Source organism: Syngnathoides biaculeatus, chromosome 10 (assembly GCF_019802595.1).
Source record: "Syngnathoides biaculeatus isolate LvHL_M chromosome 10, ASM1980259v1, whole genome shotgun sequence".
Taxonomy (NCBI): Eukaryota; Metazoa; Chordata; class Actinopteri; order Syngnathiformes; family Syngnathidae; genus Syngnathoides; species Syngnathoides biaculeatus.
Window position 1 is genome coordinate 27,229,286 of NC_084649.1, and position 19,037 is coordinate 27,248,322.

Here is a 19,037-nt window from a genome sequence, read left to right on the forward strand (position 1 = left end):
AACCAACTAATTCCAGACTACTTATTAATAAACCAACAAATTGACCAACTCTCGAACAAATACATCACTGATCCAAGTAGCAAACCCATTTACCAATCAACTAACATGAATGATTAAGTTTATGCCACTTGAAAATGAACCAACCAACCAATATAAACAAAGTGATTTCATTACATAATAATTACCATTTCATTACAGTGACTAACACTTAACTCAATCCGAAATCAAGTGAAGTCATTCAAACAAGAGAACTAATCACGCAAGTAAGTTATCAATAACTTGCTCGGTGAGGTGGTCATTTCAATTTCATCAAATCCATTTTGCAAAGGCACATGAGGAGAAGATGGAAGGGTTGCGATTCGGAGAAAGTCGCCGATGAAGGCTTTCGCGCGTCGTGTTCTTGAACCTGGCCCAGGCGTCGCTGAGCACGGACTGTCTTTGACGTACGGTTCTATGAATACGTATATGATGTATGGTTATGGCTGGCGCACACGCGCGAGATCCAGTTCGCTGAGGGCGAACGGAGCGTGTGGGGGGGGGGGGGGAGAGCGTGCCGCTCAGCTCTCGGAAAAAAAAAGCCTTTTCGCTTTTGTCCTCTGCAGGACTCCACATCTCCTTTCAACGAGATGGAAGGCGGCCAAGTAAGGCTTCCCAAACGCACGCACACTTCCTGTCTCTTCACTTCGTTTTACTCTTCACTTTTGCTGGAATTTTCTTTCTCAACCTGAGTTGTTGGTCAGGGGATTGAGCTTATCCCGGGTGTAAAAGTTTCATTTTCACGACGCCGCCTTGGCTAAAACGGCTGCCTGAAAATGCGAAAACTCTTCAAAATGTAACTGGCTCTTGGTGAAACGTTTCTTGTTGTGACATCATCAAAACGATGGGAAACGGATGGACGGCTTGTGACTCTGGTCAAGGTTTGAGAATGACCTTTTGCAGAATCGGCAAGAAAAATTGAGCGCCAGGGTCATTTCATTGCTGCCTGCCATCTCGATTGGCATGATTTCATTATCTTTAAGCATTCTGCCAGTATTGATGAGAGATTCCACCCAGGAAGGAACGACGGCTATCTGCCCATTTAATCGTACGTTTTCATATTCCCGCGCTGTTTCTTTACATCAACGTACTTTGGAAAATTAAAAACGAGCCGTAAAGGAAACGATGGCCGTAAAACAAGGTGGATGAAGGTAATTGAAAGAGAGCGGAAGGGGAAGGTGAAGGATGACCACGGGAGAGCCAGCGAGCGACGGAAGCCACTTTCCGGCTTCTGCCGCTCATTACGACGGTCGTTCCAGCCGAGAATTCGAGTCCGACCGGGCCGGCGGGGGGGCGGGGTTGGGGGGGCGTGATGAATGGAGCCTGCGGGTCATAAAGTCTCGACGAGCGCCACCGCCGAACACCGCGTTCAGAATGTAAAGCGTGTTCCCCGCGACACTCGAGGACCTGCGTCGGTGTGCGGGGGGGAGATGGGACAGCGAAACGGATCATTTGGCGCGCCTCGGATCAGAAAAGTGCCCGTTCGACAGCTTCAAGATGGAAGATTCCGCTTCCTCGGAATTCCAACCTGCGCCAGGACGTTATCGGACCTTTGATTGGATTTTCAGTGGATTTCCCAGAAGAAATATTCAAAATGAAATGAAGCCCCCGAGAGGGCGCCATCAAACTTTTTCATACACTGTTGCGTTCAGCTACGAGGATCCCGATTTACAGGTAAAAAATGACGGTGCCTGATTACGATACGAGCGCTGTGTGGTCTAAATGAACAAAACAGAACTCAGTTAACAAGCAGCCACTCCCAGTTGAAGTTTCCCGTCAAGCTAAACACAAACACAATCGCACAATTTGTGTATTCACGCGTTTCCCCTCGAAAAGTCCAGTGAGCTTCATGCTAACAAACAACGAAAGCGCTAGTGAATATCTTCTGCGTCACAGAAAATCCACAGATAATATAATAATACTTCACTGGCATATAGTTTTGATTTTAGGCAAAAATTTACAACTGCGGCTTACTGAGGAGTCTGTCTGTATTATAATAATAAGATATAAAGATCGTAGTTCATTTTAGGTTTATCCTGAAATTACAGCCGAAAGCCCAATGTAAAAAAAAAAAAAAAAAAAAAATTAATGGACTATTGTATATCTTTTGACTGTTTGTCGCTTTCTTTTGTGCAACACAATTAAAATGATATCGACAAAGTGGAGTATTTTCCGACATCCACCCATCCATTTTCAAAGCCGCTTATCCTCACAAGGGTCTCGGGAGCCCCGGAGCCTATCCCGGCAAATTTTGGGGGAAAACCGGACATTACGCCCTCAACCGGTCGCCGGTCAGTCGCAGGGCGAGTTTCAACTTCACGGGAGTGAGCCGGCCCATGAACGACATTGCCGTTGCTGAAAATTCTCCCATTTAAAGGCTTCCCATTTTGAAATATTACACATATGCGCGAGCCCTGTACTTCAAAATCGAGAGGGTACTTCTTTAGCTCGCTTCGATAGCCTTTTCTGATTATTACAACGGCTCAAGTGATACGAATGAAATTTTTAACCTCGGTAAGTCAAAAACGTAGCAAATCACGATCTCGGAGTTGGCTGGAAATGCGGCATTGAAAAAAAAAAAAAAAAAAAAACATCCGGAATAATAATAATCAAGAGAAAAGACGGAAAAATCGCAGCGCTCCTGTGCGGAAGGAGCGAGACTTCCGTGACTGCCGTGATCCGCTCACGCAAAGTAAATAGAGGTTGCCGAGGTTACCATGGTGACAAAGTGTTTAAAATTAAATAAATGCGCTGGAGAGACGAAATGCTTGAATGCCGTTTGTGTGCATTTTTGCGTAGAGTGCACGATGACCGCAGTATGACAAAAGGCGGCGTTGTTTCTTCTTGCTTTGCACAAGCACGAGACAAACATGGGGGGGGGCGGGGGGGGGGGCTCACTTCAGCAAATGTCTTCGTTCCCGCACGGCCACAAAACGGGAAGAAAAAGGAAAGGAAAACGATCAAGGTAGGAAATTGTGCCTGCAAAGCTCACTTTTGACCGCAGCTCGATCAATTTTCATTGTATCAAATCCAAAGAGTTTTTGCACATCGGCGACCGTTATCGATTTGTTTTAATGAGAAAAATGGCGCTCCAGCTCCGACCTCACAGCGGGACTACAGCAGGCCTTGTACCATTCAGAATCAGTACGACGTCCACGTAGACAATCGGTGCAAGGAAGTTTGACGGGGGTGGGGGCACGAGGAGGCTTTTACCGGTAGGGTGAGGCAAAAATGGATTCATTAGGCCGTGGAAGTCGGCCAGCTTGTCTCGGGTAGTGTTGGAAATCGATCAGGCGCTCGCCTCGCTGGAAACAATCAGTCGAAGTTCAAATGGATCACTTGAACCCCACCGAAAACCTGTTTTTTTTTTTTTTTTAATGCTTAAAGTCAACCATGTCGATAGCGTTGCTCCTTTGCCATAAAGAATCAATCAAAGGTTTAAATACCAGATGGCGGTGAGTGGAAGCGCACTGTCAAGAAGAAGGACAAGAAGAAGAAATTAAAAAAAAGAGTTTTCTTCGACTAAATCCGTCATTGTTTGTTGGATTTTTTATCTCATCGTGTTAAAATGGAATAAACGAGAGAGCGCTGAAATGAAGAGTGCCGTTTTTGACCCTGGACTTCAGCCGAGATGAATTGGATTCAAAATGCAAACCGATTCTTGCCACAAACAACCACAACAAGGATTCAAGGCTAATCGCAGATTTCTTTGATGTTTGGAGACAATCGCTGAAAACGTGACGTAAGCGTGAAAAGATTAAAAAAAAAGTATAGAGCACCCAAAGTCGGTTCGCTTGCGATGAGTACGGACCAGATGGGACACAGGCTAACGGTCGAAGGCTTCCAAACATCAAAGGATGTGCGCATGCATAAAAAAAAAAAGATTAGTATTGAGTATTAGAAATGATTAGCTGTGTTTTTTGATCATTCAAATTTGGCAGGCTTGTGAACAACACACCTCTGTAGTGTGTGTCACATTTACGAGACATATTCGGGGATGTTGCGACAGACAATCAGAACTTCAACCTTCAACCTCAGCTAGCGGTGAAGAGAGAGGGGGGGGGAGAAAGAGAGAGAGAGAAAGAGAAAGAGGGAGAGAGAGAGAGGAGAGAGAGAGGGAGAGAGAAGGAGAGAAAGAGGGAGAGAGAGAGAGGAGAGAGAGAGGGAGAGAGAAGGAGAGAAAGAGGGAGAGAGAGAGAGAAGAGAGAGAGAGAGAGAAAGAGAGAGAGAAAGAGGGAGAGAGAGAGAGAGAGAGAGAAGGAGAGAGAGCGAGAGCAACCCACGGCTCAGTACTTTGCAAAAAAACGATGAAGCGGACTTTAATTGGCTTTCATTGGGGAAAAGGTTGAATCCAGTTGGAAAACACTAATAAGTGTCACATATGATTAATTTCCTTCAATGAAATGCTTGCGGGATAAAATGAAAGATTTGATGCTGTCATGGCAGAGAGATTAGAAACTTTTAATGGCAGTCAACGACAGAGTACCTGGTACAAAAACAAAAACAAACAAAAAAATTTATTTCAGCAGTAATCTTTGACATATCAGAGACTGTAATGAACACCCAAAAATACCATATATGTGGGAGGGGGGGGGGTATTCATAAAAACTCAAGAATTCAAAGTGATATGTGTTGTCATAAAAAGTCGCTGGACAAATTGTCATCCATTTTTCAGATATCAGAATTTGGATTTGAGCTTTCAACGTCCACAACATTTGAGAGAGGCGACGACTGCTCGACTTTTCCTCATTTTGAAGCCTCGTTTTATATCCATCATTTTTTTTTTTTTTTTTTTTTATTGAATCTCTCAAATTAGGAAAGGAGATTACCAGTGCACTTCTCTGGTGTGTGTCAAATTTAGACGACATTTATTTTTTGCTTTACAGGGAGTTGAAGCGATTTATGACATCTTGGGTCAACTGAATGCTACGTATCATTTAATATCGCATTTATTGAGCAGAATCGCTTGCATTTCGCCTCGTCAACACCTGCGGATTCGTAAACTTGCCATTTGGTTGCGTTCTGTCTGAAGTGGCACCGCCGTATTAGATGTGCGACACAAACCGGAACCAGGCATTAAAGCGTAATTGGGCAATTGGACCTGCGGCGCAAATGCGGGCCGAGTCCACTTGCCGAGAAGGACCTTTGCGATGCATTCGGGTGCGCGCCTCTGTCGTACTTACAGGGGATGGTGCGCAGGTAGAGGTTGTCCCGTATGATCTGCTGGAGCTTGTGGTCCAGCGAGCCCTTCTGGAACTGCAGACTGAGGTAGTGGCGCAGGTCCGCGTTCAATACTTTGCCTGCAGAGAGCAGAAAGACAGACTCACCACGGGTCAATACGGCCCGGCGGCGCACCCTCGGAAAAAGAGTTCAATCCCAGGCGGAAAAGATCACACTATTGAGCCGCCGCTATCATATCATTGGCTCTCCCTAACTGACGAGTCAATGCAGTCTTGGACGCGATTCAAGGCAAAATGGATGCAACCCAAAAATAAGGAGGTCACGTCTCTTTGACTGAGCGAACGGGCGCTCGTCTCATTCCGAAAAATGTCCCCCGGTCAATCGTGACGGTCTTTCCGATCGGATCAGGTCTCAAGGATGACGCGACGTCTCCACTCGCGGCCACCTGCTTCCTCGCCCGTCGTCCTACCTTTTCGTTTCCTCGCCGACATGTACTGAAAAACCAGGATTTGACAAAATGTCACACAGGGTCGCGAATCCGCACCAATTAAAACCGACACTGTGTATGAAATATGATATGCAAAATCGTGAAAGACAAGACAAAAAGGAGGAACCATCCTGCCGCATTCATTCTCTTCCAATGGGCGGTGGCACGACTGAATTTAGTTTCTAGGAGCAAAAGTTCCCAAAGTCAACCTGGGCCCGGTCCTCCAGTGAGTCGATCAAAAAGCTCTCAGACCCCCAACCTCAACTTTCGCCAATCATGCAGTGCTGGACACAGCTATGTCTTTCATACTCATACTGGAAAGGGCAATTCTCACATCATGATTAGCTTCCAGACGATTTCATTTTTTTGGTCTTCCCATCGCCGACCCCGTGGAAAGACGTTTTTCCACCCACTGGGGGTCTGCGGACCCCACTTTGTTCTAGGAGCAATTTTTTATGATTAGTATTTTTTCAACTGAATAGGAACACTTGCACCAAAGCTAAAGCTCAAAATGTCAAACCTGACCATGAACACTAAATGTAACCACAACCCTAACAAATGGGGCCAACCACACATAGATCATGAGTTCTGGTTGGGCATTTTGCAATCCATAACCATAATAGGAAGTTCAAGACCGAACCAATAACCAAAAGATTCTAAAACCCAAGACCAAAACCCTAATCCTAAACCCCTAACCCTAACATTTATCACAACACTCACCCCAGCCCTAATCCTTAACTATCCATAATCACAATTCTAAACCTCCAACCCTTAATGCTAGCCCTGTTCCCCCAACCCCGAAAATCAAGACCCTCATCTCGGTCCTAATCCCTTACCCCAACCCTAAACCTATCACAACACTCACCCTAGCCCAAATCCTGAACTATCCATAACCACAATTCTAAACCTCAAACCCTGTTACCCCAACCCCCGAAATCAAGACCCCAATCTCGATCCTAATCCCTCATTTTAATCCTAGCACCTAACCCTGACCCCAACGCTAACTGCAACACTAATCACGGTCTGATATTTATCACAACACACTCGACTTGTCTTTGCGGCTTCAACGACCTGGCGAAAAATAAGACAAACCGTTTGAAGCCAAAATGCGCGCGAGGCTGCTCGCAATCTTTTCCAAAACAAAGCCAGACGCTGCAGAGATTTGCAAGGCGGCGGCGGCGGCGGCGGCTTCTGACTGGTCGTGAAGAAAGAGGAGTTTGGAAAACAGGATGAGATCTGCAGTGTCGGCTCGGCCCGTTTCGCCGTCTCTTGACGGGAGGGAGACAGCCGCCTTTGAAGCGCCCCACTTTGTAGAAATATCTCAACGCCTTTTTTTGGGGGGGCTCCCCTTTCAGACCGAAACGGAGCTCGGCGAGACTGCCCCGCCACCACGTGAACAAGATTTCAGATTAAGATTTTGCGACTGTAGATGTAGCCTTGTGTCGTGCTGATGAAAACACAGCTACGGAGGGCAGATGGAATAATGATGAGCTCCGGGAATAGTTGCGTGAGCTTTCTCAGCCCGCAAATCCTCTTTGCCGCTCCTCATCGTGCAACAGACGACTAAAAACGGGGCATGATTGTGCCAGCAATCCTTATTATTTTGCACTCCGAAGGAGCTCCGCTTCCGAGTTTCGGACGGACGCCGTGGCGATGCCCCTCTCGCGTCCGTGAGCTTCAGAAGCTAAACCCCCCCGGCCGAAACGCGAGGTACACGTGAGCTCCGCCCGGCTCCCCGCGGACGGCCGCCATCGCAGCTGGTCGAGCCGACACTCGGGGAGAAAGAAACGAGGCCCAATCTGGCAGCTCCATCGCAAAGCTGGCCCAGAAATGTTCCGCTTTGTTCCGATTCACGTGGGAGTCGATGTGGAAAACAAAACCATTTGAACTCCACGCTTTCATTGAGGACTTCTACTAAGTCCGCTTGAAAACGCTCGAATTTGCCGGTCTCGGAGCGCCCCGACCACGGAAAAAAAGTCTTTGCAGCGACTCGACGGAACTTTCATCTCTTTGGGCGTGAACTAATTTCCGTCCCGCGAGCGGCGAGGTTAACGTGCCGATCTCGACGTCCTCAACGGATACGTCGCAAAATGTCGTGCAAAGCGGAAAGTTCTGGAGACACTGCCTGAACCCTTTACATCTGACACCTTTGGGGATTTACAAAATAAATGCGGTTGTGAATTTGATCTGAGGATGATGAAATATGACGCGACGGCAAGAAGGGGGAAAAAAAAAGCAAAAGGGTGGAAAAGTTCACAAAAACATGCATTTCTCATCAGCTGCCGACACAACATCAAACTTTTGGACCCGCCTGCGCTCCACGGCGTGTATTAAATTCGGATGCAGTGTTGGTGGTTAGCTCTAAAATGGCAGCTTTCAGCGGACGAGTATTCATCCTAAAACAATCCCAAAAAAAGTCACAGGAAATCGAGGGGGGGGGGCGTACAACAAAGCAACGAGGACAAGGAAGAAGACATTTCTGTTTGTAGGAAATATTCCTTACAAGAGTGCAAGAACTGATTCTAAGCTAGCACTTTTGGCCACGCTCATTTCGGTGACAAAAACTCTCCACGCCTCACTTTTTAATGACATTTTTGTTGCGAAAGCTCATGCAACACAACATGATGTTTTGAATTCTTCTTCTTTTCTTTTCGGCTTGTCCCATCTTTTTTCCAACAAAGCCCATCTGGTGCATCTTCCTCTCTAACCCCAACTGTCCTCCTGCCCTCCGTCACAAATTCCTTCAACCTCTTCTGTCTTGTTCTCTCTTCCTTGACAGCTCCGTCCTCACACTCTCTGGCCTCCGGACATGTCCACACCATCGAAGTCTGCTCTCTCTCGATCGAACCTTGTCTCCAAAACCTCCAACTTTGGCTGTCCCTCCCTCTACTGAGCTCATTTCTAATCCTATCCAACCAAGCGAGAACCTGCGCATCTTCATTTCTGCCGCTTCCAGTTCTGCTTCTTCACTGCCACCATCTCTAATCCGTCCATCATGGCCGCCCTCACCACTGTTTTATAAACTTTGCCCTTCTTCATCCTAGCGGAGACTCTTCTGTCACATAGCACACCAGACACCTTCCACCAGCTGTTCCACCCCGCTTGGACCCCGTTTCTTCACTTCCTTTGCTCTGGATTGTTGACCCGAAATATTTGAAGTCATCCACCCGTGCCATCTCTTCTCCCTGGAGCCTAACCCACCCCCCCACCCCCCCACCCAGCCCCCTCTCATTCACGCACATAAACATGATGTTTTTAATTGGTCTTGTAAATCTGCGACGTTGTTCATCTGCGAATCAAATTTTTCATTGCGGCAAAAGTGCTTGGACACAGTTGGCCAATCTTGAAAAGTATTTGCAAATACTCTATCGAGCCTTCCATCCGACAGCGCTTTTGGATTTTGCCTCAGAACTGTAAGGCAGAGGCGCTAATCAGTAGCTGACAATGCTAACTCCGAATCACAAACACAGAAAGACAAAGTTGGACATGAAAGATACACGTGTTATTATTATTATTATTATTATTATTTTTTTTTTACACAAACAAAATTCACCAATATCGATGCCAAAACACACCACTTAGCATTTGACAAGTGAGGCACCGCTTTTTTGTGAAATTTTGCTTTATGCCCTGAAGGGGAACATTTTGCATCATCTGGTAGAAAAATTTATTGGGAAAAAAAGTAGACAGTAGTCCAACAAATGCTTTTCAATTGTTTTGACCTCGTTTTGTAGCTAGCAAAAATGTGCGTAATTAAGGCTAATTTCAAGGGAAAGAGCTGCTAAAATGATCAATACGTAGCATTCCGAACACTTCACTCGACGACGACGAGGCGACCAAATCGTTAGTCGTCAAAGCGGCTGCAAGAAAGTGGCACTTGTATGACCAAAAAAAAGGACAAATGATACAAGTCGGACTGCGGCAATGTGTTGAATGTGTTGCTGCGTGTTGTCGCTGCCGCTGTGTTCGCGGCGTCCCTTTCGCGGACCGATAGTGAGCGTCACAACACACGAGCCGACAGCGCCTCGGTTTGAGTCCCCGTAGAGATGGCAGAAATAACATTGCCTCTTCCTCTCCTCTCTATGACTGAGCCAGATGTTTTTAATTATGCACATGTGATTCCACAAATGGCATCAAAATAATAGCACAAATGCGGTTTGGGAATGTAGGTTAAAACCCCCGCAAGTGTCATTTCTTTATCGGTGAGCCTCAAAGTGCTCAAAATTTCACATATTTAAACACGTATCCTGGTGAAAATGTATCTCACACGTACGTCCCTAATATTTGTTACGTAAGGGGAAAATATCCCTTTCACCCGTCGAAACAACATTTGAATACTGAAGACTCGTCCGCTGAAAGCTGCCATTTTAGAGCTAACCACCAACACAGCCACGTCCAGACCGCAACAGGAAGTTGGAAGCGGCCACTTTGGGGAGATTCCAGAGTTCGGATTCCCATGAACTCCCGCTGGCCAAATCGGGCTAATGAGCCCCGATGGGAATCGGTGGTCACACATTGTTCAACGGCATAATCGTTGATTCAAGGTCACCGAGTCACATGCACATTATCAGCAATTTATTAGGTTTGTTTTTTTTATTACCTCGCGCAAACACCTGGCGTCCATTACATCACAAGTCTGCGGAATTCTCCCCTGCAGCGAGCGCCGCGTCCACCGGGCCTTTCCTTATCTGAGTCACTCAATTAAGCGGCCGAGGACGGGAGGGAAAATGTCGTCGGCGGTCCTGTCCTGCGGCACCTCGCGGCGCTCGGACTCGTCGGGACCGAATCCTGCCCGGTTTGCGGGAGCGCACAAAGAAAACCTGCTGTCACGATTGGAACACACTGAAAGCCAAAAGATTGGGTTTTAGTTGAAATTTAATTCTTCAATATGATTTGACTTTTTGCAACACAAAAACTGAATTTAATTAGGCCAATTCATATTGAATTTTGGGCTCTTTTCTAGCTTGGGAATGACGCAAAATAAGTCAAGTAGAAAGAAAGGCGTTTTTTTTTTTAAACGCACTTCTATGCTGTTATATGAATTCACTTTAAAATTCCACCGTCCCGCCTCCATTTGTGTAGCATGTGTAGTCGTCGTTATTGTGCCTTTTTCCGGAATATTTTTCTTCGGGTTTCGGATTGGCGAGAAATACTTCCTTTTTTTTCAGATCCGTAAAGTACGAATAAAAAGGTCACAAAGGAGGGGAAAAAGTTGATGAATGACAATCATGAGATTGGCGGTTGGTCTTGGTCTCTAAACTTGCATTGTCCCGAAAAAAAAAAAAAGTTTTTAGATGAGTCCGTGTGTATATTTACATTAAAAAAAAAAAGACAACACAAAATGAGTCGGACATCAACATTGCGTGCGTCCAAAGCTTCTAATCAAACTTAGTGCTAGCCTTTAGCTCCCTTGCGCTAATGCTCGACTTTAGCACTCGTGCCGCGCAGATCTATGCTAGGCCAAAATCAACCGTCGCCGGCTGCGTGACTCGCGAACACGCCGGCCTCTCATCGCCGACACCTCCTCCACGGCGGCCTAAACCCCCGCGGCCGACCGTGGCCATCTCTGGGGGACGAAAAAGGGCCCCCCGGCCGCCTTTTGAGCGACAGCCGCGCTGCAGCGAGCTTCGGCTCAGGGGCGGGCGAAGCATCGTTTATAATCTCACACCTCACGCAGGACCGTCAGATGGATTCTCTTCACTTACGTAAGCGAGGCCGGCGCAGCTCGCCCGATGCGGCCATCGCGCTCGCTCGGCTGGCCCGCGAAAGCCGGACGGCGTTCGGCTCGCACGCGCCGACGCGCTCCCTCCGCACACTCGATTTCACCGCCGTTTATTGACTTGAAAGGTCTGGCAAATAAGCGGCTTAACCTTTACAAACTGTTCGTGTCAATTTCAGACATTTTTGACATTCGACAGCAATGCGAAAAAGAAAAAAAAAACCTTCAAGTGGAATTTGATTACTTTTCCTTAAATACAGAAAAATGCAAATTGTACCGCTAAAGCGGATTTCAGATTGACAGAGTTCTGCAAAAATCATGAAAAACTGCGCTAATGGTGTCAATCTTGATACTTCACATGACAACATTTTATGTTATTATTTTTTTTTTAAGTGGGAAAGTGAAACATTTACACATGTTCTTGCAGAAACATGCACCAGCTGGTCTTCAAATTGTTACAAAGAGAATATTGAAGTATTGAAAAACTGTGTGTGTATGATTTTTTTCATGTTTTAGTTTTCCGCCAAAAGAGAAATATGAAACAAATACAGCGTTTGAGCCTTCTTTCTAGTCATAGAAAAAAAATGCTTACCTTTACCTCTGAAACATTGATTGAGGGGTAATTATCCATTTATTATTGCCAGACAGGCTAATAATACATTTTGAGATATTTTTAGTACATAATTTTATGTAGACAAGTATTTCAAGCATATTCTTCCTGGGTCAACATTTACCCACAACATATGACGAACACTGAGAAAATGAACAGTATGTAAGCGTTAAAGGCAGCCAGACGACATTCACGTTTGGCGAGTCGCCTCGACATAAATGTATTTTTCATGTTTAAAAAAAAAAAAAAAAAAAAAAAACGACCGGCGAGCTGATGTGCAGGTCGGGGCCGACCACCCGACCGACGTAGACGATGAAGACGGCTCGTGTTCCTTTTTTTTTTTTTTGGTACATAAGCGGAGCATGATGCGTTTCCAGCCCGCTGATTTTACAAGTGGACGCAGGGAGACATCTGCTGCCGCACAAAAGTTAACCAAGCATATGCTGACCCATCCATCCATCCGTCCATCCATCCATCCATCCATCCATCCATCCATCCATCCATCCATCCATCCATCCATCCATCCGTCCATCCGTCCGTGCTGGAGAGGAAGCGGCACAACCTTTCTGCTTTAAGGTAAAGGTCGCATCAGACATACTCGGGGAAAAAAAAAAAAAAGAAAAAAAAAAGGTGACACCGGAGCATCAGGGGGCGTGTTTTTTTTTTTTTTTTTTTTTTTAAATGTGGTCATTATGGAAAATGGACTTTTCACAGCTCGCGCACCAGTGAGCTGCCGTTGGGCACTAATTGACATCATTAGCGCCCCCACCGCGGCGGGTTTCCGGCCCTTTCTTATGGAACTCGTGCACCTACGTCACCGAAGTCACGTGACGGGCCATGTTTGGAGACGGCACGAAAATATGTCTTATGGCCGAGCTTTGTCCGATACCGTTAAACATTTAGAAGGTGCTAATAAACGAAGGTACGAGGAAAAATAAGACACACTTGGCATAGAGGATCCACATTTAATCCCGAAGACGATGTTTTCGCCAATAAGAAACTGGACTGTTAACCCGCTTGCGCTTGTCTTGGACAACTGGATGTATGTACGCGTGGATCTGGTGAGTAAGTCGTCGAGATTTACAGCCAAGAGTTTGAAAGTGTAGAAAAGTCTGGACGCATACAAATACTTCGTTGCTCAATCAAGAATAAATCCCACATAGTGATGGAGCCACTCAGATTTTTCCAAGTACCAATATTTCAATAAATGACCCCTGGTTTTACGCAAACTCACATTCATTAACTATGATTGAAAAAAAATAAAGACAGCGAGTTGGCCCCTTGTACACGGAAGCGTGTTGCAGCCACACGTTGAAGTTAGGTAAACCTCTCCGTGACAGACTTTTTTTCTTTTTTTTTTTTTAATATGCATTGTTCTCAAATTAGTCCAATGCGTATTTAAAAAAAAAAAAAAAAGAAAATAAACCGCTGGGATAGGCTTCAGCCCGCGTACACGGACGCGCGTTGCGGCCACAAGTTAACCTACGTAAACCTCTGTGTGCTCGATGGTTTATTTTCCGTTTTTAAAGATGCGTTGAACTCATTTGAGAACAATGCATATTGAAAAAAAAACAAAAACAAAACGTCTGTCACGGAGAGGTTTACCAAAGTTTAACGTGTGGCCGCAACACGCTTCCGTGTATGTTGGAGACAACTCCATGTATTTTTTGTTGTTGTTGTTGTTGTTGTTGTTCTCAAATGAGCCAACTTACTTTTGGGTAATTGGAGATTGAGAAGAATAATTCCTACCTGAAATGAAGCGATCGCTACACAGTCGTGTGTATTTGGTCGGGCACCATCCGTCACGTTTAATTGCCAAAATCCATCCATCTTTTCAGCTGCTATTTCAAAGAATGACCTCTTGGAATATCTGCCTCGTCTGTTGTGACGATATTCCGCGCCGGTTCTATGGCCCCCCACACTGCTGAGCAGCTCTTTTTGACCGCCAACATGGCGCCGTGAAAATGGTGACGTCACGTGCACGAACGTTAACGAAAAACCAATCGCCGGCGTTGCGCTAAACCGACACCATCCTGGATGGCCAGACCCGAATACTCGGCTTCTCAGTCCGGTTGCATTCAGTCCGTACGCGGAGACGCTCGGCGCTCGGGCACACAACTTGTTCGCGAGTACTGTACATCATTTCAAAGTTTTATACACCCGCATATGGCTGTAAACCAAAATCCAGTCAATGTTTTTAGGATGGTGGCACTTTTGAATGAAACAGCCTTTAGCACCAGTGGGAACAAAATACAAAAGAGCATGGCGGAGGTTGCACTCCACTTCCAGAATATGTTCCAAGGAAGGCTTTTTTCCGACAAAACCGTTCCTTAACTTTCCCCCTCGTACACGAGCGACTATGGCAAAAAACAAGCACATCTTAAGCGAGATGTGATGTTTGGGGGCGGGTCCTCCTCATCCCGAGTCGTGTCGGCACAAAAGTCAACTTGCGTCTATTTTTTGGTTTTCCTTTTATTGCCGAGTACAAGCGTCTTTTAATTATTGAACCCGTATAAGGAACTGCGTCAGACGGCGAAATGAGGTGGAAGCTGAGCCTCGCGGTGAAAAAAAAAAAAAAAATAGAAGAACTCCCCGCCGCCGCCGTGTACTGGGCTAATGGCGTCGCCCGGATTCCCATCATGCACCGGGGCCACCTTACACAAGTGTGGAAAGGGTCCGCGTGTAAAACATCGCCCAAACACTTCACTACAAGCCCCCCCCCCCCTTCATAACGTGACAGTAAACACCTCTTCTTCACTGAGTAACTCGGAATGTGCTATAGTAATAGTTCCACACAACAATATGCTACCAACTATGATCCCAAAACAGTATGTTATTTAAAATAAAAATATAGTAATAACGTAATTAAATAGGATTCAATAGGGGTATGATAGATTCCAGGGGGGAAAAAAAGCACCAGATGTGCCATATTCACTGTAACTCCCACTAACAACCTGGGCTAAACGTAGCTCCTGCCGACGTCTCTCACTTCAACATACTTCCTTGACACCAATTACTCCTTTCGTATTCACAGAGGGTTTGGTGCCCTCTCCTGGCTCACCTTGTGACAGCTGTGTAGAAATACTTTTAGAACTAGTGTGATCCTATGCGACGCTTACTGGATGCGAGGAGTGTGTATCAGTACTTGTAGTGCTTGGGTATTAAAGTATGTAACGCATGTTTGAGAAGTGCGTATCTTGAGGGCCTGCGTTTCTCGGTAACATTTGTAGTCGCAGTGTAGTTATAATTATACGAATCATGTGATTATATTATTCATGAGATTAAAATAAAATTTAAAAATATGTTTACAAATTTACCCCCCCCCCCACACACACGCACCCAAAAAAAAAAAAAAAAAAAAGAAAAATGGCTGAGTCACTCCCGACTTAAGATGGCTGTCGCCTTTAATCCAGCCAGCCGCGAGGGAGCGATAAGACGAATCTATCGGATTTTATCTGGGGATCAAACTACAAAGGGGTTGTCGGCGGCGGCGGCGGCGCGACGAGCGGGAGAAATCGCTTCGCTTGCCGTTTGGCTCCAGGTGAGGCAATTTCCAGAGGCTGACGGGGACGTTCCCGTCGTGGAAAAAGGAAATATTCAAAGGGAAGAATGGAAGAGCGCCTGCGACATTCCTGACTTTTGTGCGGAATTCTCACGTCGCTGCAATCATAATCAGTCAATCGACTGTTTTATTAATAGCTGATCAGCGGAGGGACCCGCTTGGACATGCCCATCAAAGAGTTCAGGCCGCCATATACGGAAAAGCCTCTGTTCTCGAACATCCACATTTTCCAACAAATTGTTTTCCGAATGAAAATTTCGAGATTTTTTTTTTGCTTCTGGTACTCCAACGCCCCCGACAAAACCCGGAAATAACAGCGGAGCCATCCACGACGCGTTTTGTTATTGTCTATTCAAACGCCCCCCCCCCCCCAAAAAAAAAAATAAAATAAAAAAACCGGGATATGAAATAACGTGCGCGCCGCAACCAGCAAAATATTGTCATTCTGTATGAAGCAGCGTCTGTAGACAGACGTGTGCCGGTAGTGGCTGTTGTTTATCGAGGACTATTAACCCCCAAAGATGGCTCCAAAGAAGGCAAGTTGCTTCTTTCAAGTTATTCTGCACTTTTGTTAATACAAAAAAATTTTTTAGGAGGCCGGGGGTCGAGTCGCTACAGACACAGCAATGCACTCCCAGCCTAGCGTACTCGCCTACTGAAGCATACATTTTAAGCTAAAAATAAATATATGTCTTACATTATTTTATTATATAAAGTATTTAAACTATACATGTATTTCTACTATGCAGTTTATTATCAGGAAAAGCTAAAAAAAAATGCTTTAAAAAGCCTGATTTTTAAGCCTCGGAACGCATTATTTCTTTTTCTATTCATTCCAATGGGAAACATCGATTCGGTTTTCGAACAAATCACTTCTCGAAGCGTTTTCTGGAACGGATTGCGGTCGAGAACTGAAGACGGTGTGGGACATTTGTGTGCATGAAGGGAGCCGTTTTTATGCATGGAGGCGGTTATGCAAATCAACCCTCCTTTTTCTCGTTACCAGTCGCCACAAATGACCCGTTGTACGACCCCGGTGAACCCCCGTGCTATGCAGAGAGGACCTGAAATCTCATTGGAGCAAGCCAGACCGGTCACCGTTCCAATGAAATACTGTTCAAAATCCACACGTCCCGGATAGACAATGGCCGCTTGAGAATCCCGCTGAGTTCCAGGTGGTCATCATCACGTAACTCCTCTCTGAGCTCAACAGCGCCACACTAATATTAGTTGTTCTTCGCAGAGGATAAAGAGCATACCAACGCTTTGATATTGTCTGGCGACATGTTGTTTCTGAACTTTGTGTGCACCATCTGTTGCTTCGTACCCGTCAGGGGTCGCCACAGCGTGTCATCTCAGATGAAATATCATATTTGTTTGGCACAGTTTTCACGCCGGATGGCCTTCCTGAGCCTTGTGAGAAACCAATTCACGACCCTTGGTTCACCAAACCAATGCTAAACCTTTGCTTAGTACCGCAACATCCATCCACTTTCTTTGGCGCTTATCCTCACGAGGGTGGCAGTGAGTGCTGGAGGCTATCCCAGCTGCCAACGGGGTACACCCAGAAATGGTTGCCAGCCAATCGCAGGGCACACTGAGGCAAACAACAGTTGTACTCACAATCACACCTTGGGGCAATTTAGAGCGTCCAATTACTGTTGCAAGTTTTTGGGATGTGTGTTTGGACCGGAGTGCACGGAGGAAACCCCCGCAGGCACGGGGAGAACATGCAAACTCCACACAGGCAGGTCCGGGATCGAACCTGGGGCCTCAGAACTGCGAGGCCAACGCTTTAACATGCCGGCCCCGCAACATACAGGAGATGCTAATTAGCGTTCGCGTTAAGATAGTGTGGCCTTTTTTTTTTGTTACAAACACAAAAAGGTGAAGTTGTGTTTTTGTTAATCATCTCAACTTTGCTTTGCGGTCATGACAGAATCGCGCAGCCGCTCGCCAACGAGCGCCGTGACGACGAAGGACATCCGAGTGACTCACGGAGCACAATCTTAATCCCCCTTTTTTTTTTTTTAATAATCCCGCTGCCTGAGAGAAACCGCAGATCAATTTGTAACAATGAAACCGAAGAAGGGTCCGTTGTCACGTGACGAGAAAGCCGTCCGCTCGTAAGACGCGCGGCGGTTGCGTTGCGGCGTTAGCGTATCCGCGCTCGGGGACGAACTGCTCAAGTCCATCACGAGGCCTTGTCGGCTCTCAGCGCCGCTTCCAGCCGAGGAGTCGGCCGGGAAACAGATGGCGACGACGCGCTCCTAACTGGCGGCGAGGCCACGGGAGCTTGCGGGAGGGGGTCGTCCCGTCCTGCCGACGAGCGGTTAGCGACTGCGGACGCGGTAAATACAGCAAATTCAATTCCGTCGCATTTTTCTGGGTTTTCACGGCGAGGCGAGCCGTCACGCCGGCTTGGCTTGAACCCGAAACGCGAAGCCCGCGAGGCCCCCGAGGCAAACTCTGAGAGCTTCCATTACCGAGGTGGAATAAAAGCACATTTTATTCATCATGAAGGAGACGCGGCCCAAACAGTCATTGAACTTGAAAGTTCGGATGACGTCATCCATCTTTGTACCGCAATTGTACTTTCTGTCATTTTAAGCCCGTAAAGTCATTATGTCGTCCGAAATGAGTAGAAGTGACTTCAGACGAGCCCCAAAGAGCCACGGCAAGAGTTTTGATCGTCGTTTGGACGATAATCTTGCCGTCCGTTATCAGGTTTGGGGTAAAGTGGACAAAAGATTTCCAGAAGATCTTGTGGACGTGTGGTACATGCGCAGAAAAAAAAAAAAGAGATAAATTTGAATCTGAAACATACAAGTTTTGGAAAGTAGTAGCCTGGGTCGTTTGTGGAAATGACGGTCTTTAAGGGATTTTTTTTTTTTTTCCACCCGAAATGAAATCATCTGTAAGCCTTTTGTAACGCAGGTAAAATGTTGAAATTCTATAAAATTGTAATTGGCATTAGGGTTGAAACCACGGCTTCCAAACTCATATTTGTGGCGGGCCGCATTGTTGGGACGGTTTCCCCCTCAGAGGGTCGCTCCAACTCTGAAATCATAAATCAATATTTTGTCACCTCGTCATAGTATTACAAGTACACAAAAACAGTGATGAATAATTCTTTTTGAAGTCAAGCAAAACTAATTTGTTCAGGTGTTGTTTGAGTTGCTGTGAAAAGCTCACATACTTTTAAAATAGATACATATTTTAGTGACAATCGCAGGCCAAACGGAGCCCTCGGGTCTCGAGTTTGACACCTGTGGGCAGTCAACTATGAATCCAGCCAGTCGTAAACAAACTTTGTCATCTAAAAACTGACCATCTGACACCCAAGTTGCACTTTTTATTTTGGGGTATTTTGAGCCCGACCCGTTTCTTTGTTCCGGATCAGTACTTGTACAACTGTGAATGATAACAACGGGATCAGGAA

General features: G+C 46.0%; 1 protein-coding gene across 4 annotated transcripts in view; it reads right to left on the minus strand.

The window, feature by feature from the left end:
• The window catches only part of LOC133508084 (membrane-associated guanylate kinase, WW and PDZ domain-containing protein 3-like), a 118,077-nt gene that overhangs the window by 40,522 nt on the left and 58,518 nt on the right, over positions 1-19,037 (minus strand). For all 4 annotated transcript variants that reach the window (XR_009796974.1, XM_061833805.1, XM_061833806.1 and 1 more), the window contains one exon: positions 5,220-5,336. Coding sequence is in view for 3 of the 4 variants with exons in the window: in XM_061833805.1 (XP_061689789.1) it covers positions 5,220-5,336 (117 nt within the window). In the remaining variant the exon portion in view is untranslated. The remainder of the gene's footprint in view (positions 1-5,219; positions 5,337-19,037) is intronic.